The sequence below is a fragment of the Rattus norvegicus genome, chromosome 3, assembly GCF_021556685.1.
Source record: "Rattus norvegicus strain SHRSP/BbbUtx chromosome 3, alternate assembly SHRSP_T2T, whole genome shotgun sequence".
NCBI lineage: Eukaryota > Metazoa > Chordata > Mammalia > Rodentia > Muridae > Rattus > Rattus norvegicus.
In genome coordinates, this window is record NC_141536.1 from 41,734,191 (window position 1) to 41,758,996 (window position 24,806).

Here is a 24,806-nt window from a genome sequence, read left to right on the forward strand (position 1 = left end):
TCGCACATAATTGTTTTGATTTTGTGGGAGAGATATCATGAAATTATTCCTTAAATTATATTCAATACTAGAAAATATCATCTTAAGTAAGGTAACCCAATCACAGAAAAACATACATGGTATACACTCACTGATAAGTGGATCTTAGCTCAAAAGCTCGAATTATTGAAGATAGAATCCACAGACCACATGAAGCTCAAGAAGAAGGATGATCAAAGTGTGGATGCTTCAATCCTTCTTAAAAGGGGGAACAAATATATTCATAGGAGTGGATATGGAGGCAAAGTTTGGAGGAGAGACTGAAGGAACAGCCATTAAGAGCCTGATATATATATATATATATATATATATATATATATATATATATATCCCCACCAAAACTAGATAAGATTGATGAAACTAAGAAATGCATGCTGACAGGAACCGGATATAGATGTCTCCTGAGAGGCACAGCCAGAGCATGTCAAATACAGAGGCAAATGCTAGCAGCAAACCATTGAACTGTGAACGGGAGACCCATTGGAGGAATTAGAGAAAGGATTGAAAGAGCTGAAGGGGCTTGCAATACCATAAGAACATAATACCCACCAGAGCTCCCAGAGACTAAATCACTACCCAAAGACTATATATGGACTGACCAATGGCTCCCATCTGCATATGTAGCAGAGGATGACCTTGTTGGGCACCAATAGAAGGAGAAGCCCTTGGTCCTGCCATGGTTGGACCCTGAGTGTAGGGGAATATTAGGGGAGCAGGAAGGGGGTGCATGGGGAGGGGAACACCTTTATAGAAGAAGGGGGGGTGATGGGATAGGGAAAGGGAATAACATTTGAAATGTAAATAAAATACTATCCAAAAAAGAAAGAAAAGAACAAAATGAACATATATGTGGGCATTTCTTTCTCCTAATTGCCAGTTGAAAACATTATCAAATGTGTTGGCATACCAGACGTTGTTAAGTAAAATGTTCAGGAGGCTGTTGGTTTGAACTGAGCCCTTGTGCTGGCCCCCGGCACACCTAAATGGAACATTCTTTCTGAAGTTCTGTACCATCATCCTAGAGTTGAGTTGCTTGTTTGACCCTCTCAGAAAGCAGGAGAGAGAATTGGAGCAGGCAAATTGTCAACAGGCAAGATTCAGCTTAAATAATCAAGAACCCTAAAAAGATAGTAGAAGAATCACACCTCTGCTAATCCGCATGCTACTAGCATTAGAGGATTTCTTTGTACCTGCTCAAATTGTCTAATAAAACACGCTACCCTCTCATGCCCACTGAAACACTGCATTTGTCATGTGTCTTTAGAGGAACAGAACTTAGAGAATGAAGAGACAGAGAGAGAGAGAGAGAGAGAGAGAGAGAGAGAGAGAGAGAGAGAGAGAGAGAGGAGAGAGATGAGAGATGGGGGCATTTATTATAATGACTATGGTCCGGGTAGTCCAATAGTGACTGTCTACCAACAGAAGGTCCATGACTCTAGCAGTTCATCAGTCCACAAGGCTGTCTGTCTCAGCTGGTCTTCAGTGCACACTAGAATCCTGAAGAGGTAGACTCTAGTGATAATGGATGAATGGGCTTACTAGTGAGAGTCAGAGTGGGAGCAAGCAGGCCAGGCGAGAAAGCTTCCACCTTCTGTCCTTTTTACAGGCTGCCAGAAGAAGATGTGGCCCAGCTGTATATATTCCCACTTCGAGAGACTTAGATTACAAATGGGTCTTCATATTTTAAATGATTTTTTAATAAACTATCTCCCCCAGGTGTACACAATCATTTGGTTTTCAGATAATTCCAGATGGAGTCAAGGTGATAACCAAGGATAGCTGTCACAGACACCATCCCTAAATTTCTGGAGGAGATACTGTATTAATCATTAATATATGCCAATTCAATTTTTAGATTTAGGGAAATCTTGCATTTTGATAGCATCATCCATAACTCTTCCATGTTTGTAATTGGTGTACCTGTTCTATAAAGGGAAAAATAAAGACAGACAGAAAGGAAGGAAGGAAGAGAAAAGAAAAAAAGTCATCAGATACAAACACTTAACATTCCTTCCTTTTGTCTCTGCTCATCTTTACTTGCCTGCAAACAGGTTCCTTTATAATTTCCTCTTAAGTACTATAAAGAAAGTACTCAAACTACTCAACAAGTAAACAAAGATCCCCCTACTGAGTCACAGGTAAAGGACCTAAAGAAATATATCTCAAGGGATATTTCCAATCAGCCAAAAGATGTCTAAGACGCTACTCAATATAACCAATATACAAAGCAATGCAAATCCATAATTAATGTTTTCTCATACCTATTAGAGCAGTTGTTATAAAAATAAAAGGTAGATATCTATGAGAATGAGGAGAGAAGGGTACTCATGTATATTGTTCGTAGAAGTGTGAAGTAGTAGATTAGTTGTAGAAAACACTTAATGTAGGTTCCTGAAAAAATAGAATTACTGTATAACCTAGTTTCATTTCTGGATGTATATCTTTAAAGGAAATTAGAATCAGCCTTAAAAAAATCTGTATCCTCAGGTTCTTTGCAATTCTACCTAGAATCAAACTAAGAATCCGTCATTCTATGAATGAATAAAGAAAATACAGCAAGTACTATTATTCTGATTTCAAAGCCAAGGACATCTTACCATTCATACCTATGTGGATGAATATGGAAGACGTTATACTGAGTGCAACAAGGCAGAAAAAAGATCAGATTAGTACTGCATAATCACACATATGAACTCTAAAAGACAAAGTCAGCAAAGAATTCAATGGCGATTTCCAGAGGCTCAGAGGAAAATAGGAACATGTTTGAAGAGTACAAAGTTTCATTTTTGTAGCATGAATTGTACTGGAAGCAGTGGAGCATGAATAATGACGGGTCCTGAAACACAGTGTGATCATTCTTAGAGACCGCCGATGCTCTCTGTACCCATCCGAAAGTAACGAGGGAGGGACGGGTATAGAAGATAGCACCAGTGAGCTCATCACTTCACAATCTATGTCAAAGCATCCACACACCGATATGCAATTCTCTTATAAAGCTAGAGAAATAATTTCAGTGGTTCCTCTATAGATAAAAATTTTCTATAAAATAAATGAATATATTCTCCTTTAAAGAGTTACAATTATGGTTGAATAGTAGGATAAATATTTGTAATCAAATTAGTTACCAAGAATATGCCCTAATATTCAGGAGACAACCAATTCCCTGAAAGACTGACTTGGACAGTTTCTTAGTTATTTTTCTATTACTAAGAAGATACGCCATGACAGGGCAACTTTTTTTCCCTCCATCTTTATTAAATTGGGTATTTTTTATTTACATTTCAATTGTTATTCCCTTTCCCAGTTTCCAGGCCAACATCCCCCTAACCCCTCCCCCTCCCCTTCTATATGGGTGTTCCCCTCCCCATATCCCCCCTTTGCTGCCTTCCCCCAACAATCACGTTCACTGAGGGTCCAGTCTTGACAAGACCAAGGGCTTCCCCTTCCACTGGTGCTCTTACTAGGATATTCATTACTACCTATGAGGTTGGAGCCCAGGGTCAGTCCATGTATAGTCTTTGGGTAGTGGCTTAGTCCCTGGAAGCTCTGGTTGGTTGACATTGTTGTTCATATGGGTTCTCAAGCCCCTTCAAGCTCTTTCAGTTTTTTCTCTGAATCCTTCAATGGGGTTCCCGTTCGCAGTTCAGTGGATTGCTGCTGGCATTCGCCTCTGTATTTGCCGTATTCTGGCTGTGTCTCTCAGAAGAGATCTACATTCGGTTCCTGTCAACCTGCACTTCTTTGCTTCATCCATCTTATCTAGCTTGGTGGCTGTATATGTGTGGGCCACATGTGGGGCAGGCTCTGAATGGGCGTTCCTTCAGCCTCTGTTCTAAACTTTGCCTCCCTATTCCCTCCCAAGGGTACTCTTGTTTCCCTTTAAAGAAGGAGTGAAGCATTCACATTTTGGTCATCCTTCTTGAGTTTCATGTGTTCTGTGCATCTAGGTTAATTTGAGCATTTGGGCTAATATCCACTTATCACTTACTGCATACCATGTGTATTTTTCTGTGATTGGGTTACCTCACTCAGGATGATATTTTCCAGTTCCATCCATTTGCCTATGAATTTCATAAAGTCATTGTTTTTGATAGCTGAGTAATATTCCATTGTGTAGATGTAGCACATTTTCTGTATCCATTCCTCTGTTGAAGGGCATCCGGGTTCTTTCTAGCTTCTGGCTTTTATAAATAAGGCTGCTATGAACATAGTGGAGCATGACTTTTTGTTGTATGTTGGGGCATGACAGGGCAACTTGTAAATGAAGGCATTTAACTTGGATCTCACTCTTTCTGAGTATTAAAGTCCATGACCATCATAGCAGGGAGCATGGCAGCAAGCAGGCAGGGTTGGTGCTGGAACAGTAGCTGAGAGTTTCCATTTGATCCGAAAGCATAGGACAGAGTGCTAGTGGGAACTTTTGGCATGGAGTTTTGAAACAGAAATGCCATCCCCAGTAATACATTCTCTCCTTCAGGGTTATACCTTCTAATTCTTCCCAAATAGTTCCACCAATGGGGTTACCAAATGTACAGCTGGTTTTGTGTATCAACTTGACACAGCTGAATTATCACAGAGAAAGAAGCCTCCCTTGAGGAAATGTGTCCGTGAGATCCAGCTGTAAGGCATTTTCTCAATTAGTGATCAAGGGTGGGAAGGCCCATTATGGGTGGTGCCATCCTTAGGTTGACAGTCCTGGGTTCTATAGGAAAGCAAGCTGAGCAAGCCAGGGGAAGCAATCCAGTAAGCAGCAGCCTTTCGTGGCCTTTGCATCAGCTGCTGACTCCAAGTTCCTTCCTGGTGTGAGTTCCAGTCCTGACTTCCTTTGGTGATGAACAGCAATGTGGACGTGTAAGCTGAATGAACCCTTTCCTCCCCAATTTGCTTCCTGGTCATGGTGTTTTGTGCAGGAATAGAAACCCTGACTAAGACACCAAGCATTCAAACATATGAGCATGTAGGGCCCATTCTCATTCAAACCACCATAGATGGGAAGCCAGAAAGACTGGTACTAATATTTCTAAGATGCTGAAACTCATTGAAGGTTTGAGGCTAGAGAGAAAGCTAGATTTGCCATGTTCACACTGACTGACTGTAAAGGTGGTCCTGTGACACTCACTGTGGACATAGAACAAGGATTCATGCTCTATTTTAGTTACAGGGAGTCACCCTAGAGACTCTTGTTCTGGCCTGGAAAAATCTAATGCTGTGGGTTCCAGCATCAAGAGGTCAGCCTGGCGGTGAATGCTCAAGAAGTTCTCAGTAGATAGTTCTTGTTAAGGGTGTATATTTAGACAAAGCTACAGGAGATTTGGGGGTCAGTGTGTCTGCTATTCTGCTCATTTATACCTGTCAGAGAGAAGCTAAAATAAAATTTTACTTCTAAATACATAGTTCTAACCCTATGAAAAATTGGAACAACGTTCCCAGAAACTGCCCAAGTATCATTGATATAATTACATGCATTTACACTGACCTCTACTCCAAATAAATATGCACGGAACTTTGAGAAATCAGAGGATCAAACCTCCCAGGACCAACCAGCTTTGCTTTCCGGTTATAGTTACCTCAGTGAAGAACCTTAACATTATCAGCTTTGAGCTCATAATGTGAACTTCAAACTAACTAGGTTAAAAACAAGAACACACACAAAGCCTACTGAGCAGTGTATGTACCGACTCCTACTCAAGACGGAATTTTTCCTACTTAAGAAAGAATTTTCAAATTTCCTTTTCTTATCTTATATTTAACCTACTCTTAGTCATCATGGGTCCAAAGTAAAAAGAAAAAGTAATCAAATATGTCCTGGAAAGAAACGACTAAGAGTTGCATAGCTGGTAGGATTGACAGAAACTATTACCAGATACCTGAGCACCTGCAATAGTGAGACAGTGGAATTACATTTAATCAGCTTCTGCTATCCCCACAGAGCACTTAGGTGTGTGACAAAGCCATTCTTTTGTGATTGTCCCCAGCCAAGCTAATACTTCAGGAATGTTCCAAGTCTACATTTCCTTCTCTCAGGTTTGGTTAATATTTCCTTTCTCTCTGAAATATATATATATATATATATATATATATATATATATATATATATATATAGAGAGAGAGAGAGAGAGAGAGAGATAGATAGAGATGGATAGATAGATAGATGTAGATATATATAGAGAGAGATATTGCTACACCCTTATTTGCATAAAATAAGTTAAAACATGAAAATAAAATGCAATAAAATAGTCAGAATAAGACAAAATACTCTAAACTTCTCACTCATTACCGGAATCATACTAGTCACGTGAACTGAGGTTCTCTTCCCATGCTGACTCTAGATTATGTCAAGTAGATAAAAATAACTAGCACAATATACCTTACTGTTTTATACTCTAAATTAACACTAATAATTATGAAGCCAAAATACTTATAAGCCCTAAAATGCTGAAGTTGCTATTCATATAATAGTATCAGGGATTCAGCCAAAATTTAATTATTTAAGATAAAATAAGTACACCTACTTCACTAGTATGTGAATTTGCTTTTGTCTTTAATAAATAGTATAATTATATGCATATCAAAGAATTGCTTTCAAATGTATTGCTCTAATTTATATGCCCAGACACATAAATTTTTCTTTGGTGAAGAATTTATGAAGCTCTGAGTCCCAGGGACAGCTCTCTGCAACATTTAACTACACAGAGCAGTGTCACACAGTGATGCTCCTTTTTGTTCAAGAGCCTACTCTTCCAAGCCCTGCTGTACGGCACGTTGCTTCTCTTCATTTTCATTTCCTGTCTACAGAACAAGCATTGTAATTTTATCTTTCTCATGTGCTCTTATTGTGAGGACTGAATGCGATGCTCAAAGGGAAGAGCTGAGTGAAATGCTTTGGCACACAATGTGGGAAACACACACGCTCAAGCCAGAGCCTGAGAGCTGTTCACAAACGCCGTCCTTCCACTAAAGCCACAGCGGCCTATCTCCACATCTATGCATCTGTTAATTCTCCAGTATTTTATGGTTCAACTAGTCTTTCTCCTCTGGGCTACACTATAACCAGATGATATCAGTGCGTTCTTATTTTAGTCTTCAAGTTTATAAATAGACTCTTAAAAGAAGATCCATATTTACTGAACTATGTCACCACAAAATCCAAGTTGTTTTTCATGCTACATGTTGTAGATTAATACCCCAAATGTGCTTATCTTTCTATGCCCACTAGAACCTACGATGTCCTTAACGTTAGCAATTGTGTGCTTTTATTCAGTATCTTACCTAGGACCCAGGCTCCATTAAAAGGTCAGATAAATAAAGGCAGATGTGTGCAGAAGAAAGAGCTGAACTCTAATGCTACCAGCTGTTTGGATAATGCAACCCAGAATAGGAAGGCAGGTATCAAACAAGGAGGAGAGTCAGGGGCTAAAAAATATTTCACATCCGTGTTCTCTCCTGAGCAAAGTAAAACCTTCTAAACCACTATAGAAGGCAATGACTAAGAATTAGGAATTCAGAGTCCCCTTCACACCGTGTTTACCTCAAAAGATAGATTATTGACTTTCTGGAGTAAGGGAACGTCATATGATCTCAGGGTTTCTCAGAAAACCACTCCTGCACAGTGATTTCAGACCGGATGCTCAGGATTTATAACTAGTAATGACAAGGTGCACAGCCCGAGTCAGTTGTTTTGTGAAACATAGCTTTTATTAGGTATTTCTCAGAGAAGCAATTTTACAAAATGATGCGGTCGTATCCTGGTTTCATTTCCCATTGATGTGACAAAATACACCAACCAAACAACCTAAGGGAGAAAAGGGTTTGCTTGGCTTACCATTGCAGTGAATCTCGCCATTGTCTGGAATTCAACACTCCATCTTCACTCCATCTTCACTCAAGGTTGAAGAGTAGTAAATTAATGCACAGATGCCAGCACGAAGTCCACAATCCGATCCCCTTTTCATTCAGCCAGCCCACAAACTGATACTACCCACAAACACAGTGGGCCTTCCCACCACAGTTCACTACGTTAAGAAAATCTCTCATAAAATCAGTCAGAGGCCTGTCGCCCAGAGAATTCTAGTGTTTTTCCTAAGTTAACAGTTAGCATTGAGTATCATAAAGCTACAGTCAGAGTAACCCAGAGAAACAGAAGCAATAAATAGACAGACACGTGAGAGACAGACAATAGACGACAAGGGATACAGTAGAAGTATTGTCTCACAATTATGGATGCCGAGACCCAGTTCATAATATGTTTGTCATTGCTAGAAAACTACAGGGTTGACAGTGTGGTACCATCCAAGTTGGAAAGCACCAGAAGCAGATGAAGCCAATGATGTCGTTGCCAGTCTAGACTTAAGGGCCTGAGAAATGAGGAGGCTGCTGGTGTAAGTCCTAGAGACCAAAGTCCAGAGAACTTGAAGATCTGATAACTGAGTTCAGGAGTTATCCTGTCCCTAAACGAAGAAGAGTAAAATTTCCTTCTCTGAATTTTTGACACCTGTTCTTGTCTTTTTTATTCAGTTTACCGGCTCAGATGCCAGTTCATTCTAGAAGCACCTTTACTGAAACACACACAAGTGATGCTTTATCAGCTATCTATGTCTTAAGCTATCCAGGGTGACATCTGAAATTAACCATCATTGGGACAGTACTCAAAGCCAGCCTGGAGGAGGTGGGGGCATGGATTTATAGTAGACCAGTGTGTTACAAGTTTGACTTTACATCGAAAAGACCTGTGAATTTTTAAAAGACATACTACATGACAATAAATCATTTCTACTTCCTGCTTCTCAGGTATTCAGAATTTGGGTCAGTGGTAATTAATACTGTCAACCTGATAGGATCTAGATTATCTCAGAAATGAGGCATGTCTCTGAGGAATTTTCTAGCTTGGAATAACTAAACTGGGAAGACCCATCTTGAACATGGGTGGTCTAAATCTATAATCCAGTAAACAGGGATGTGAGAACAGCAACAAAGAAAGCAAGCTAATACCACCACGGATCTTTCTCTCTGCTTCCTGACTGCAGATGATACATTGTGACCACCAGACTCAATCTGCTGCACCATGATTTACCCACCATAGTGGATTGCACTCTCCAACTGTGAGCCAAAATAAGCCATTTTCCCTTAAACTACTTCTGTCAGACGACATCAACAAGATGAAACAATCCATAGAAGAGGACTTCTGAGTGATTTTTAAGGTCACTCAGAAACTATTGGCCTTTCTAATTCCCAAGGTTACTCAGAGTCCAGTCAAAGTCTTGGCACAATAGTCAAGCTATTACTGGTCCACGACTTAGCAAATTAGGAGAATGTCCTAATTCATTCAAGTTTCAATTTAAAATTACCATAGACTGAGCAGTCTATACTCAATATGAATTAATTTCTCACAGTTCTGGAGGCTAAGACATTCAAAATGAACAGACGTGGTGTCATGGAAGGCCTTATCACTTGGTTCCTTCAACAGTCTCTCTTGATGGGCCCTCACATGGTGAAGGGGACAAGGCAGCTCACTGAGCTCTTTTGTAAGGACATTAATCTAATATATAAGGGCTGCTTTTCTCTTATCTCAGCACATTCCAAAGACTTTAATTGCTAATATCACATTGAATTTGACAAGGACACAAATATTCAGATCATAGCAAAGTGTCCTGAACTTTTTATAGGAATATGACAATTTTTTTTCAGTCTATTAAGGCTAAGAATGGGGACAAAAAAGATGGACTAGTGTAAAAAGACTGGCTGACATACTTACGTAGAAAGATTTCTGTACCTGTTGGTGGAAGTTTCCTAAATAACTAAACAGCCCTCTCTGGTAGTTAGGCTATAAGTTGCTCTCTTCTTTAAGCCATTAACCTCTTAGAACTGAAACATTAAGGTCAAGAACTAATTGTTCCAACTAAGCACGCAAGCATCTGGGTACCATAGGGTTAATGAGTAGGAGTGGGGTAGGAGGGGTTACAAACCAGGAACACATGTCCTCTAAGTTAGTTTGCTTTCCGTTTAATTGCCCTTAAAACACATACTCTCTCACATAGCACAGAAGGTGAGAGCTGAATGAAGTTTGCTGGGTAATGGCTTGAAAGGTTTTCCTTCTGAGACATGGTGTTGAGTTACAGCATGCAGCCAACTGGGAGGAGAGAAGCTGCTGCCGGCAGCCCCATCCTAGCCCCACGTTCTCTTGTTTTCTTGGCCTTGAAGGAAGATGGACAAGGGCCGTCCGAGACAAGATGCGGTGATCTATCCTGCAGCTGCAGCTGATTGCTCTGGGAGTCACCTGGAGCCAGTGTGTACTAGGGTTTAGCCAGGGCCAGGGAGCGGGCACACATGCTTTGCTGTGAAATGCCACGCAGGCAGAGAGTGACAGGCAGTCAGTAAGAGCTGAGCTTTCCTCCTTTGGACGTCTGTTTCCTGCTAGGTTCCGAAGAGAGGGGCCTTGCTCCTGCTGCTGCTACTGCTGCTGTTACTGTTGCTACCTCAACTCTCTCTCCACTCCAGGTAAGCAGAGGGCAAGCTGCAAGGCAAGCCTTTGTACGATGAACAAGATCCGAAAGTTTTTCCGAGGAAGTGGGCGAGTCTTGGCATTTATATTTGTAGCTTCTGTCATCTGGCTGCTCTTTGATATGGCAGCTCTCCGCCTCTCATTCAGTGAGATCAACACAGGGATACTCAAAGAAGATATCATGAGGAGGGAACAGACAGGATTCAGAGTTGAGGCAGACCAAATGACGATCCTTTCCCCCAGCAGCAGAGGGATGAGGCCGCCCCGGAATGGAGCGGGAGGCAAGGAGAGCTTTAGAAAGGCTGAGAACCGTGTACTCAAGGTTGAGGAGAATGTGGACCAAGTCCAGAGGAAAGGGAAAATGCAGTTCCTCCTGGGAAGGGGGAAGGCTGTGTCTTTGTGGCATCGTACACATGTGCAAACCCTCCCAGTGACACTCCCCATGCAGAAGACCCAGGGGAGAGACAGCAAGCCTGAAGTCTCCTCCTTGCACATGATGTCCAAGCAGACAACAGTGTTAGGGTCTGAGAAGGACTCTTTCACAGTGTCAAGAGGAGTTCCATTGAACAAAACAGCAGAACATACAGAAACCTTAGATAAAAAACAAGAGGCCCCAGAGAATTATAATCTCAGCAGTGATACATCAAAGCAAGCCTCCCAAAGGGCCCTGAATGTGACCATCAGTGTCAGGACTGACAGATCAAAGCAGCAATCACAGACAGTAACAAAATCAAGCATACAATTTGCCAGCCTACCAATCCTGAAACCTGAGGAAGTCACGGTCACAAAGAAAACTGAGGCTCAGGGCAAAGACCTAAAATATGAAGCCCATAAAGCGCGCCCTCTTCTTAAGTTCACTGCTGATGTGGGTCATTTAAAGAAACAATCTACAAATGAGACAGGATTGGGAGTATTGCCAGAAGCCGATGGGGCCAAAGTGGCGCCAGGGAAGAAACTAAATTTCTCTGAAAGTCAGATTGTGATTATAACTAAAGAGGAAGGCCAGAAGACAGACACCAAAGAGGTACCTAATTCTAAAATCCAAACTGTCTTCCCTAAATTACTGGGTGAAAGCCAAGGAAAACATATCCCCAGGAGTCAGAGCCAGACCTTGTCCTCTCCATTAGCTCCAAAGAGAGCTGTGTCTCAGTCCAAGCCCACCTTAGCTGAGGAACTCCATACAGCAAGAAGCAACTTGACTGCCAAGGCCACAACTGTAGGACACCAGCAAAGCCATGCAAATATCTCTGAAAACCCTGGAAAGCATCACGTGCTCAGAATCGATGTGACCCTCTCTCCAAGAGATCTCAATGCTCCAGGTCAGTTCGGGCGCCCTGTCGTGGTTCCCCCTGGAAAGAAGAAGGAGGCTGAACAGAGATGGAAAGAAGGAAACTTCAATGTCTACCTTAGCGATTTGATTCCAGTGGACAGAGCCATTGAAGACACAAGGCCTGCTGGGTAAGGCCCATTTCTCTTCTCTTTTCTTGAGCTTTGCTTATGAACAGAAGGGTTTTATTACAATTTAATTTTGTGTGAATTTTGGCCATCTAGGGAATTCATTTGATAGTAATTATTTGATGGTTAACCAAATAGTTTACCCTGCGCACAGAGAAAAGTTCTGCTATCCAAAATGTCCTGCTCTCTCTTTATGTGATCACATCTTAGCTCCCTTCCTAAGCTTTCAGTTTCTTCCATTTGTAATAAAAAAAAAAAACTGCCTCAATGACATGTGTTCACTATCCATTAGTAATGTAGCTCTAATTACAACTTGATGTTCAGTTCCATAAGCCAAGCCAGCCTGGAAGCAGGAATCCGAATGTCAATTTGAACATGTGTAGTACATAAACAATGACTGGGGTTTTTTTGTTTGTTTGTTGTTGTTTGTTTTTTGTGTTTGGTTTTTTTTTTTGCTTCTTCAGAAAATGTTTCTTTTGTAAGTAGGTAGTTGGGGCAGGTTTTCGACAGGGCTCTCAGAAAGAACCTTTGTTCATGGTAGTGACCCAATTTTTGATAATCTATAGCTAAGTAATAAAATGTAAAGCACAATTCCATTATAACAGCGAGAGTGGAAGTTTTGTTGTTTTCAAGCTCCGGAAGTGTATCTAGGAAATGTTGGTCTGTACAGGGAGAAGCAGCCTCCTAAGTCTCCCTGCAGTTAAATCTTAGAAGAACCATAAGTAATAGTGATTGGGACAAGAGAAGAGACGATTGTTCTCTAAAGGTAAAAGCCCTTCTGGTGGTGAGAATAATACACATTTGTGTATTCTGCCACGTGGAGCAGTAATGGTGGGAAAAGTCCATCATCAACAAGCAAACACCTTAGGAGCTTCAGGAGCACGCTACCTATGATCCTGCTTGCAGAGTTTCTGCATTACAGGAATCTACAAATATGAATGTGAACTTTGTGAGCCTGAGAGAGGAGGGGGCGGGCTTTCTACCCTGATTTATTAGATGACGGCGCTCATGTAATGAGTGTCTTCCTAATACTTTATATTAGATGTGTATTACTTGCCCACAGTAGTACGCCTCTAAGTTTCCCAACGGACCTCGCATTCAGTTCTTTAAACAATGAGACTCTTTACCTCCCTCATTGCAAGGTGGAGTCAGAGAAATGATTTCAGTGCAGGTTCAGGCTCTCTTTGGTGTATTTACAAGTGAGATACTTGTAGCCATGTGTTCACTACCCACTAATTAATAATATAGCTCTGACCACACTCCGCTCTCCAAGCTAAGCCAGCCTGGAGGTGAGAAGCCACAAACAGCAAGACTGAGACTTTGAGCATGTGCAGTACATAAACAATGGCTTTCTTTGGCTTCTTCAGAAAATATTTTGAAGCTAGGCAGTTGGGGCAAGGTTTTAGACAGGGTTCTCAGAAAGAAGACGTGTACAGATGAACCTTTACTCATGGTAGCAAAAGAAGTGTATTCATTATGATGCCAGTGTCAAAGAAGACAGTCTCTTAACCATTGATACAGAGCAATTAGCCATGTACTGTTGGCATGTCGAGACTAGGCACTGTGCCACCCATACTCCCATGAGAACACAGTAATATTCCCAGAGAAGGAAACTGAGGTCCTAGGAACTTAAATGTCTCAGATCACTGACCTAGTTCTTTGTAGAGAAGAGAACAAAATTCACGTTCAAAATTCTCTTTCTCTCTCCTGTCTCCTGTGTATTATCTTCCAAAAAGAATTCTAAAATGTTAGACCAGCTATACCCCGAAATCCTACGTGTCACAGTATTGAGCACTAGCTATAATATTCCACAAGGATTTCAGGAAAAAAGTCTCTTTTTAGGCAGCTTTGTTTAAGTGAGCCCTTGGTGTCCAGCAGGCTGCTCCCAGCCTGGGAAAGAATCAAGCGGGCTACAGGAGCACAGGATACAGCTCTAAGTGGAAAAAAAAGGATCAGTGTATGAGGCTAGAACAAACACTAATGCTATCACCCAGCTGATTTATTGAAGGCTCCTTGCCTTCCAGAGCTTGTTAATTTATAATTTTGTTTGAGGAACTGGAGTCCTGCAGGCTAGGAAGGTTACAATTGGACTCTGTCTTCTGCAGGAGATTGTCCAGCTGCTGTTTCTGAAACTGACACGTGTGCTTGACATGATGAGTCAGAGTACACACAGGCAAGTCCCCTCCCTATTGCCACACAAACCACCTTGGATAAATATAGGGGTGTGTGTGTGTGTGTGTGTGTGTGTGTGTGTGTGTGTGTGTGTGTGTGTGTCTGGCTGATGCTCCACTCCAACCCCAGTCAGATGATGATGTTAGACTTCAGAATGCTTACGTGCGAAACCCTCAAAGGATTTTTGGTCCTTTTGTGGTGTTCTTCCTTAAAGGAGAATAATTCATTTTTCTTTTATTTTCCTCACACTTGCAAATTATGTGTGCCCATGAATATGTTTAGAAGAAAATACAAATAAAATATGTGGTATATTTTTTAGGTAGGCAGGATTCAGAGGAAGGGTATTTTGTTGTAGTGTTTTTAATGATTTGATATTATTTTTCTTCAGCTTTGGTCAAAATTATCTGAAATGTCTTACTCATGCATATAATAGTGTTTGAGGTAATAAATTTTTGTCATCTTAGAGAAAATTGGTATAAAATATAGTAATGAAATATGTACTTACTTGCATGTGTATGTGGGTAGGGTGCTCTAAGAACCAGGCCTCATAATTAGCTGAAGTGTATACTACCATAATCTTTAGGTTTCAAAACTTTAGGAATAGCCTCCAGATGTTTATATTTTAAAATAAAACTGCTCCTATAGATTACAGAGTGAGTGCCATATTATAACTTTTGGCTGAATACAGATTGAAAAGGGATTAAAAGCCGGGATTTGCAAGATTCATTTTTATTTCATTTCTCTCAGGCCAGATAATGACTAGTTTCTAGTTAACTTCTTACAGCTAAATTGACTGATATGTTAGGACAAGATTGACATTGAGAAGAGACAGGGTTGCCAGGACAACGCCTCCTACTTTAGCCTTAAAGTCAGAATCTCTTTTTCAAACCACCTCTTACAACTCCTTCCTTCCATAACCCAGAGAAACAGTTATTACTCTATCTCAGGGTCTTATCCAAAACAAAGGACCCCTCTCTACCACCAGCATTGTTCAAATTGTGTCCTCAGGGCCGTCTACAATTCTCTTACTGGTAGTAGATATCTATTGTGGTTCACATGTTGTGTTTCCTAAGACATCTCTAGAGTCTGTCAAGGTGGTCCCTCAGCATTGGGGGCCCAGTCTCATAGCACTGTAAGAAATGTTTGTAGTTGACATGTATGTGTGTGTATGTATATTGACATGAGTGTGTGTGTGTGTGTGTGTGTGTGTGTGTGTGTGTGTGTGTGTAGGGTTGTAGTTAACCTTGTGTGTCTTCCGTTACTCTCTACTTCATTTATTGAATTAGGGTACCTTGTGGAACCTACAGCTTACTAACCCAGGTGGACAGCTTGCTTCCACCATTTCTGCTTCCTCAGTACTGAGGTCCTAGGCAGCCATCACTTGCTGGATTCCGTCCTCCACATGCTCGCATAGTAACTTCTTCACCTGTTGAGCCACCTCCCCAGCTCACATGACTATGTTTTCTAAATGAGATGCTCCTGACTATCACCTGTTTATTAGTTGATTTCTTCACAGTCTCCCTCTGCGACCTGCTTAAGCGGTCTCACCATTTTTATCCTCACGCGCTAATCCAATATTACTCAGAATCCCAGTGTAGTATACCTCGTCCTGGGCCATGACATAGCTACAACCATTAAATTCCAACAGCATTCAATGTATGCAGCCTTCTTTCCACTGAATCACTTTGGTTCCTCAGTAAAAAGAGCCTTGAGCATATTTTTTGTGATGTTCCAGGCTTCTGCAGAAACTTTTTTCAATTTTACTTCATACTCCCTGAGGGTACAGCACAGAGCTTCACATTCCAAAGATACAAGCTGGCACAATACGCACTTTATAAGCATATTTCTCTGACATGGGTTTTGAAAACTAATGCTACTGTTAAACAATACATCCATGACAGGTTATCAGTTCAAATGAAGCTTATAATAAGTCACCTCATAAATTTCTAACTGTCTTGATTTCTCGTGTTGAATATGTAGAGTATTATCATTTAGCTTAAGGTATCTATGTCCTGTTTTATGCTGAGTTATTAATTGATTCATGTTTATTCATTAGTCCATATTTTTATTCTCTTAGTTTCAGTCTCAAGGGAATTGCTCTTGTTTAGATTTTTTTTCATTCAAGAAATAAGATAGAATTTTATTTCTACCTAGAATACTTACATATAAAAGATACCAAAAACCAAGTGTTCTTTTGACAGTTACTTTAAACTACCATATTTAATCCTTTAAAGGTAAAAATCTAGTCATTGAAGTCTTTGTTTTTAGTTCTTGAAGGTGTTTACATCAGCACTGATCAACATTCATATGCATATTTCTCATGCACATATACCACATACAGCACACACACACACACACACACACACACACAGACACACACACACACACACACACACCTATTGCTGAGCTGAGGTCCTTTCCTCTCAAAAATCCATTCTACTTGAAGAAGTCTGTTTTTAAGCCTGAACCTATGGTTAAAATAGAACTGCAAAAATGAACTTATTTTAAGAGTGCACTTCCTGAATCTGTACTTGGAGAAAGAAATATTTAAAAGAATTTTTCCCTAATAGTTTTCAAATTACAATAAGAATAGGGGCTGGAGAGATGTCTTAGCAAGGAAGACTACTTACTGTTCTTGTAGAAGACCCAGATCAAAAATCTAGTACCACACAGTGACTAACAACTGTTTATAACTCAAGTCCTGGGGAGTTGTTGCCCTCTTCTGACATACAGGGGCACCAGGTACACACATGGTATACACACACACACACACACACACACACACACACACACGTGCATGTGTACATAGACAAAACACTTATACACATAAAGCAAAATTTGAATAATCATTTTAGAAAATCTATGAGTTGCAGTGCACTCATGTCTGTTGTATCATAACAGTGCTCAACAGCCTACCATAATGCTGGCTGTTCCTACAGAATTCTGTCAAATTCTCCCATAAGGTCATTATGTCTTTGCTACCTTAGTTCAGAGCAAGGACTGTTAACTAATAATACTTTTTGGCAAACATGAGAAGCAAAAGATTGCACTGGGCATTTCCTATGAAACTGCCAAAATCACTAAAGGAAAAGTTTCTGGAATCTTAATGTTGACTGTGGGAAGCTGGAAAAAGCTGCAGTTAAAATAAAAGGAAGATGGGGAGGAGGACAGTAGCTAATCATACATCCTCCACATCCTGAGGCTTCTTGAACATTATTCTACGGAAAGAAAATAAAAGGTTAAAGTCAAATACAATTTGATTTTATTTTCATTATGATGAATATTTGTCTTGGTGTTTTGGGGTTATTCTATGACTAATAGTGACTGGAGAACATTATCTGGCAAAATGGGAGAAGCTGTGATGTGTCCCAGAGAGGAAAGAACCCATCAGAGATAAGGAAAAACAGCACCTCAAAGGACTCCCTACTGATTTCACATGTGGAGGTGAAAGCACTCAACTGTGTTTCTTCAGCTGCATGTGTATCTGTACATGCACAGGTGCACTCTGTTCCACAATTTAGAGGGGGAGGGATGTATATATATGTATATATATATGAAATACATATACATCGTATATATGCATATACCTATACATCATATGCATCATATATATCATATATATGACAGTGTTTACAAAGCAGAAGCTAGATCATAACAGCAATGGTTAAATATGGCTGAGAAATAATTCTGAAACCTTCATATGTCCTCCTTTGTCACAGAACTACACTTGAAAGAGAAAGACTACCAGAGGAGGAAAATGTAAATTGCATTTCAGCCATTAATTCGAAGCAAAGAAAGCTGTTCCATGGGTCCTAATTAACCTAACACTGAGGAAGTTAAAGCAGGTCAGGACGCATCCTCCCACATCCTCCCAAATGCTGCCCAGGAGCTGGAAGTACACTTGAGAAAGCATACGAGTAGGTTCAGGACTTTGAACCTATTCACACCACTTGCTTAGACGTCTCAGCCAGGGCCAAATTCAACCGCCGGTCTCATTTTATCAAACTCGCGATGTAATATTTGCCCTGGGTCCCCCTGTCCCAGGACATAATTTCCTGTTGTCCTCCCTGGCTGACCTCTTCCAAAAGAGCTTTCCAAAGAGAAGAACGAGTCACCGTGCCTCCCCCAACAAGGCAAAGAAATCTTAGGAAAAATAGCAATGGTTACAGGCCTTGTTTTGTTATCTTTCAAAACTAAACAGAGACATTTAGACTTCCCTGGAAAAACATCAGAATTATGGGATATCATGGCAAACCTTTATATGGGCTTGCCTTTCAAATGTGCCAAATTGGCCATGAGAAAGAGTTGAGATGGAGAACTGGACATTTGCAAAGTTCTTGCCACTTGAACTCTTAGTTGTCCTAAGAAAAATAATTCAAGGTTGCTATGGTCACCATCACCCCAGCATTATCTACAGAGAAGCGGGGGTGCTCACATTATGGTGGTAATTCAGCCGTGACCATTGACTTCATTGCACATTACATACCACACTTTATTGTTCATCAGGAGCCAGCAAGTCAGGCCAGGCAGCTGGTAGCCTTTATCATTCATGCATGTTATCTCATGTGACTGCTACAACAGCCATGACAGACTGATAAAGTATTACATCTCCTTATTAACAAATAAAGAAATAAATGCAGGATTGAAAGAGCTGAAGGGTCTTGCACCCCCCATAAGAACAACAATGCCAACCAACTAGAGCTCCCAGGGACTAAACCACCATCCAAAGAGACATGGACTGACTCATGGCTCCAGATGCAGATGTAGCAGAGGATGGCCTTGTTGGGCACCAATGGAAGGAGAATCCCTTGGTCCTGCCAAGGTTGGACCCCCAGTGTAGGGAATTGTCAAGGAGGGGGGCAGTAAGGGAGAGTGGATGGGGAGGGGAATGCCCTTATAGAAGAAGGGGAGGGAAGGGGATAGGGGGCTTATGGACAGGAAACGGGAAAGGGAATAACATTTGAAATATAAATAAATAAATATCCAATAAATAAATAAATAATGCATACGTGTGTGTGTGTGTGTGTGTGTGTGTGTGTGTGTGTGTGTGTGTGTGAGAGAGAGAGAGAGAGAGAGAGAGAGAGAGAGAGAGAGAGAGAGAAGGAAAGACAAGGGCTCACAACTCAGAAATAATGGGTTGAATTCCAATGCTTAGTCTTCTGATTTGCCATCACTAAGTACTAATTGTGCTTCATCAGTCAAGTTCTTTCTGAACCCAGCTTCTCTACTACTCTACCTCATAATGATGTGCCTAGGCCTCCTTGGTTTGTCAAGGTTCTTTGTGAAGGGAAGACTGTGTCTTGTTGAGACTCTTAAGATATGCTTACTCTATTAGACAGTGATACATGTATGTTTATGTACGCTATATGTGCTTGTCTGTTTGACAATAAGCGCTTCAGAGCAGCACTAAGGATAAGAACCTGCCCTGAATGCTTTAGTGATGAGAAAAGTGACTCTGTATAAAGGAAACAGCTAGCAGCTTTGAGATGCAGACTCCCCAGCTTCTCATTGAGGGTTCTTTCCACAGGCTTCATAACATCCTTCTTTTGATTCCTTATAGTCATGGGTTTTGGAAAAATTAAAGCCTCACTCTTCATGTATAGGTCAGAGGTGAGAAGGAAAAGTCTGAGGAAATAACGACAAAGGGCGAAGAGCCCAAGGTTACACACCGTATAACAACCTATGTTCCAGAGCAGGTATGAGGAGTGACTTGACCAAGGTTACACACAGTAGAGCAGGCAAGAAACATGACCCACAGATGCTCTGCTCTTCCCCCTGGATTATTTTTATCCTAGAATGCCATCATCTTAACTCCTGCCTCTATCCCAGTTTCACCCTGACAGCTGCCTGCTCAAAATAGACTATTGTTAACATGGCAGTGTTGGTGCTGGTGGGATGTATTTGTGAGCCTGAGTCCGTTCATTCTCATGACACATTCTTGCCTCTGCAACTGCAGCATCGCCAGGCTAAAGGCTTTAGTGGAAAGTGGGGGAGCGGCAGTGAACATTCTCAGTCAGGTGGTTTGAAGCAAATGTCAAGGATCATTTACCCTATAAAAGAACAAATCACAAAAGTAAAATCCTCATATCCCTATACCTTCTTATCAGCGGGAGGCAAAGAGGCCCAAATAATTTTAAGGTCTTAGGAAAGAATATGATTCCAGACAGAGCACCTCAGCTGGTCACTTGATTCTCCTGATGCTCCTGGAGATATCAGAGTGTAGAGAGTGAAGGGCGCTCAAGGCTCCCATGGAAGCTGTCGTTGAATTGCAAATAGACATTGAAACATATTCTTCCGACCTTCTGTTCAAACCCATAAAGACTGAGATTTGACCTTCATGATGTGTTTTGCCTCTGCTGGAATAAAATGAAAAATTCATAGAAATGAAAGAATGTTATCACCCCTTCAGTGTTCTGATTTGAAGGCCTCTCTAGTTGATAGACTCCATTCAAATCAAGTCAGTGGCCAAGGACTGAGCACACAGAAGCTGAGGAGGTAAACCATCGGCACTGGAGTCTCTTGATAAATGAGCGAGCATTTGGTAGATTCAGATCAAATACTGTCTGGGACCGGCCAGTGCTTCAAGTCAGAACCTGAGTCAAGATAGATATTTCGAGCTCTCACACAGACTTTTCAGCATGAGGCTTGCCTGGTATTTTTATATCCATTGTTTCATGACACCTGCATCGCTGTTCTATGGTGCAAGCGTCATTGTCTTCATCCTAGAAGTGAATGATCTGAAATGATGAAGATTAAGTGTCATGCTGATGCTCAGGCAGCCAGTCAGTGCCACAGAGGACTAAACTTCCTTGTCCTTTCCCATCCAGAGCCTTTGTTCTACCATGGTTATGCACCACCTCTTCCAGGACAATGAAATTCCTCACATTTGAGTTCCACATAATCTGGAGTCTTTGGATTGCTATAGTGGTTCAAACCAAGACTCCCCTAAGCAAAAGAACATGTGTAATTTTAAGCAGAGAACCAGACTTGTAGATTCTAAACACATAGTTTGTGTAATAAATGATCAATTAGAAAATAAGTCATAAATTCTTAATCTCAAAAAAAGTTCCCAAAACTAAATATCATGAAGATGTTAGACTTCATTAGCAATTCCCTCTCCTGCAAAAGTATCAGAAATCAAGACTCTGAAAAACTCAGAAGCAAAGATAATTCACTTTACTTGGGCCAGTGGAGAGTAATTTGAATAGGTTCTACAACCTATAGAATCTAGATGAAGTTGGATGGCTGTTACTACTTGTACCTGGATTAAGTGTTAGTAATGCCGAGTGCTGTCTGGTTTGACCTGTTGTGCCTGTGAATAAACAAACAAATCTGGTTTGTTACACACTTGGCACATGTTTAATCTGTTTACTGATATAGAAGATCGGGTTTCTAAAAGTGTGTGTGACCTAACACTGCCCAGTGATAAGCACAAGAATGTTTTCCAAATGTATATTTAGGAGAGAGTCCTCCTTTGAATTCCAGAAAATTCTGAGTTATCTTATACCAATAAAGCAAAGCAAATTACCTGTTGCTGTTTCCCCATTGGAAACCTTGATTTCAGTTACATCATAGGAGAAGGGATCACAACTAAAGTTTAACATTTTCGAATAGAAATACCTTTTTGGGAGGTAAAGAAATTATATATTGATTCTACATGACTATATTACACAAATTAGATATTGAGAATCTATAGGTCCAGAGGCTGGAGAGATGACTCATCTCCCAGAGGACCAAGATGTAATTCTATTCTCAGCATCCATAGTGGCAGCGGACCACCACCAGTAACTTTGCTCGCAGAGTTACTGTCATGCTCTTCTGACTTTCATAGGTACTCTATGCATGTGGTAAGCAGACATACTTGCAGACAAATATCCATGCATTAAAAAATCATAATAAACAGTTTAGAATCTACAGGTCCTGTGCAATAATCACACAACAAAAATGTAGGTTTTAATCCTTTCACACAAAGTTACCTGTATTTGTTATTGCACCCCTACCCTGTCTCAAAGGAAAATACATTCTCTCTTGCCACTCAAGCTTTAAATTTAAGTTCTCCTCCAAATCTCTGTCCTCTCATCCATCCATTCAATATGAGTTATTAAAAATTTACTGTGTGCAAGACTCTTAGGAGCTTGTGGTGATACGGGAGCAAAGCATTTGACATACATTCCAGAATTCTGGCTGTAGAAGAGAAGGAAATAGAATTGACAAATGGATGCTGTGGAAGAAATTCAGGTAGCTAACAGAATGAGAGAACAGTGGCAGGGCAACTGACAAAAGCTCTGGGCAGGCAACATTGAATCTAATGCTCAAATGAGCCGATGCAGACATCCACAAGGTCCTGGGGATTGGGGCTCACTGGTGAGACAAAGCTTCAGACTCAGCTCTCAGAATCACCTGCTTAGTGGTCATGAAGAACCAGTAAGAAAGAAACTGAAGGGAAACAGCCACTGGGCAAAGGCTGAACATTACAAGAGTCTGAAATCTCAGGAGATGGGGAAGATACCGAGATGGACTTAAAGAGATATTACACATCAGTAAGGTTGATCATTGCAAGGAGAGACTGCCCCTTGGTAATTTTAACAGTCATTGACATGTTTGCCAGCTCCTAGTTCTATCTGAACCATCCCTTACACCCACAAATATGACTCCATCCCTCAGGAAAGGGAGAAGAGGCTGACGAATTTGCTCCCTTCACACCTAGCTAGTTTGCTGTCTTTTTTTTTTTTTTTTTAAGATTTTGTACAAAATAGTCACAAAGTTCTGTCTGTTTCTGCATCTGACTTGGACTAATTATTCCAATAATAGACTCACCCCGTCCCTTCTCAGTGGACCATAGTCTCTTCATACCAGTCTTCACTGCTCAGCAACGCAGCTTCTGAGAAGTGAAATATAAGTTGCCTTATATAAATGTGTAAAATACATTTCAGAATTTACCTTTTCTATTTCCTAAATTGTCCTTCAACTGTTACTGATTATACAACCAACTGCAATTTTTTATTAAACCTCGACAAGCCTACAATTGGTGACTTTCCTTGTTCTAATTCTTTTCTAGATTTTATTATTAACAACATTTAATTCATGAAAAGTTATTACAATTAATGTTTTATGTATTTCTTCAAAAATTGTAAACATAAAAAGCTCCAAACATGGATTTTGAAAGAAGGAGAGAAAGAAACAAGAGAGTAAATGGCTAATGTAGCATTTCTCTGAGTTATAACTAGGCCTACTTTTGAGTTAGGGGGAGAGGGAGTCCCACATTTAAACCACAGAGGTATGCTGCCCTCCAAAAGAACGGCTGTTTCCTCCTCTGAGTTGTTAAGCTTGTGGGGTGATCTGATGAACATATCCCTTCAAAGATGTATTTACTTCCTATTTCCCAGTCTGCAACAATTCCTTACATAACAAAAAGGTGAATTTTGTGTAGCAAAACCTGTAATTGTTAAATATAAGGCAGAGGCTGGCAGAATTTGGGCAATCATGATAGAAACATCTGAAATATTTGTCTTGAAGATGTCAATGGAAACAATGTGGACACTAAGGATACTTGTGAGGGTCAGAAAAAAGTGAGGCACTCTGCAGAGAATGTTTCTATCACTCCTGTGGACATTTATGTTGTCATCGAAAGATATCGCTAAAAAACGTGGGCTTGGATTGTTTCTCCTGATTGCTTTCAGGGGTTCAGTATCAGGTGATTGGGAACCAGAGAAGAGAATTATAATGTGTGTCACAGAGTGGCAGAGAGCTTAACTAAATTGTGTCTTATAACACATTAAAATGAACAGAAATTGGAGGTGATGAACTTGGACATCTGATAAGGAATGTAGCAAGCACAGCATTGAAGGTGTGACCAGGTATCTTTATTCTACGCGTAGTAAAATGCAAGAGAAGACAGATACATTAGGAGAAACTTTGGAGTAGAAATCCTAGGTGTTATAGCAACCACAGGTAATTAATATAATCCTTAAATATAGTCAGGAATGCTCAGACTTTACAGAAATTCCAATGCAGGTGCTCTTTGTACAGAATAAGATTAATTTAGGCAGCCTGTTATTTTACATTAACATTAGAATCAGATTAAGACATATGATTGAAATGTGTTATTTTGATTTTACAGCACCTGAAAATGTAGCACACGTTCATTTTAACCCTCTAATATTTTTTTAAGTTAAAATCACATATTACGAGGAGACCAAATTAGCTTTACTGTAGGAACTTACATTCCCAAACAGATGGGTCAATGAACTGTGAGTTATTCTTTGGTTTCTTGTTTATGACAAAGAATCTTAATTTCCATGCAAACTTTCTGCATCTGTTTTCTGAGGTTGAAGTTGGGTGTGGTTCTCCAAGGCCTTTGTACATTATGTTAACCAATCACTTTTAAAAATGACTGAAATTAGAGACCCTTGGTAAGTTTGCTTGTGCTTCTTATGAACAAGCTCTGTATCAGATATATATTTAATCAAGACAAGTTTTTAATCCATGCTTTGTAGTTGGCAAATAAAAGGTCAAAGAAGTTATGCAATTTCTTCAAGCCAGTAATTAAGGATAACTGATATGCAACCATATGTTTATTTGATTCCCAATCCAAACTCTATTAGTACAGAAAATCACCATAGACCAATAAAATGAAAACTAC

At 40.4% G+C, this 24,806-nt stretch overlaps 1 protein-coding gene across 2 annotated transcripts in view; it reads left to right on the plus strand.

Annotated features, from left to right (window-relative positions):
• The first annotated feature begins 10,218 nt into the window (after positions 1-10,218).
• Positions 10,219-24,806, plus strand: part of Galnt5 (polypeptide N-acetylgalactosaminyltransferase 5) — a 46,495-nt gene continuing 31,907 nt past the window's right edge. The window contains exon 1 of one of the 2 annotated variants that reach the window (XM_087654697.1): positions 10,219-11,995. In XM_087654697.1, coding sequence (XP_087510823.1) covers positions 10,572-11,995 — 1,424 coding nt within the window. In that variant the 5' untranslated portion in view covers positions 10,219-10,571. 2 annotated transcript variants of the gene reach the window in all.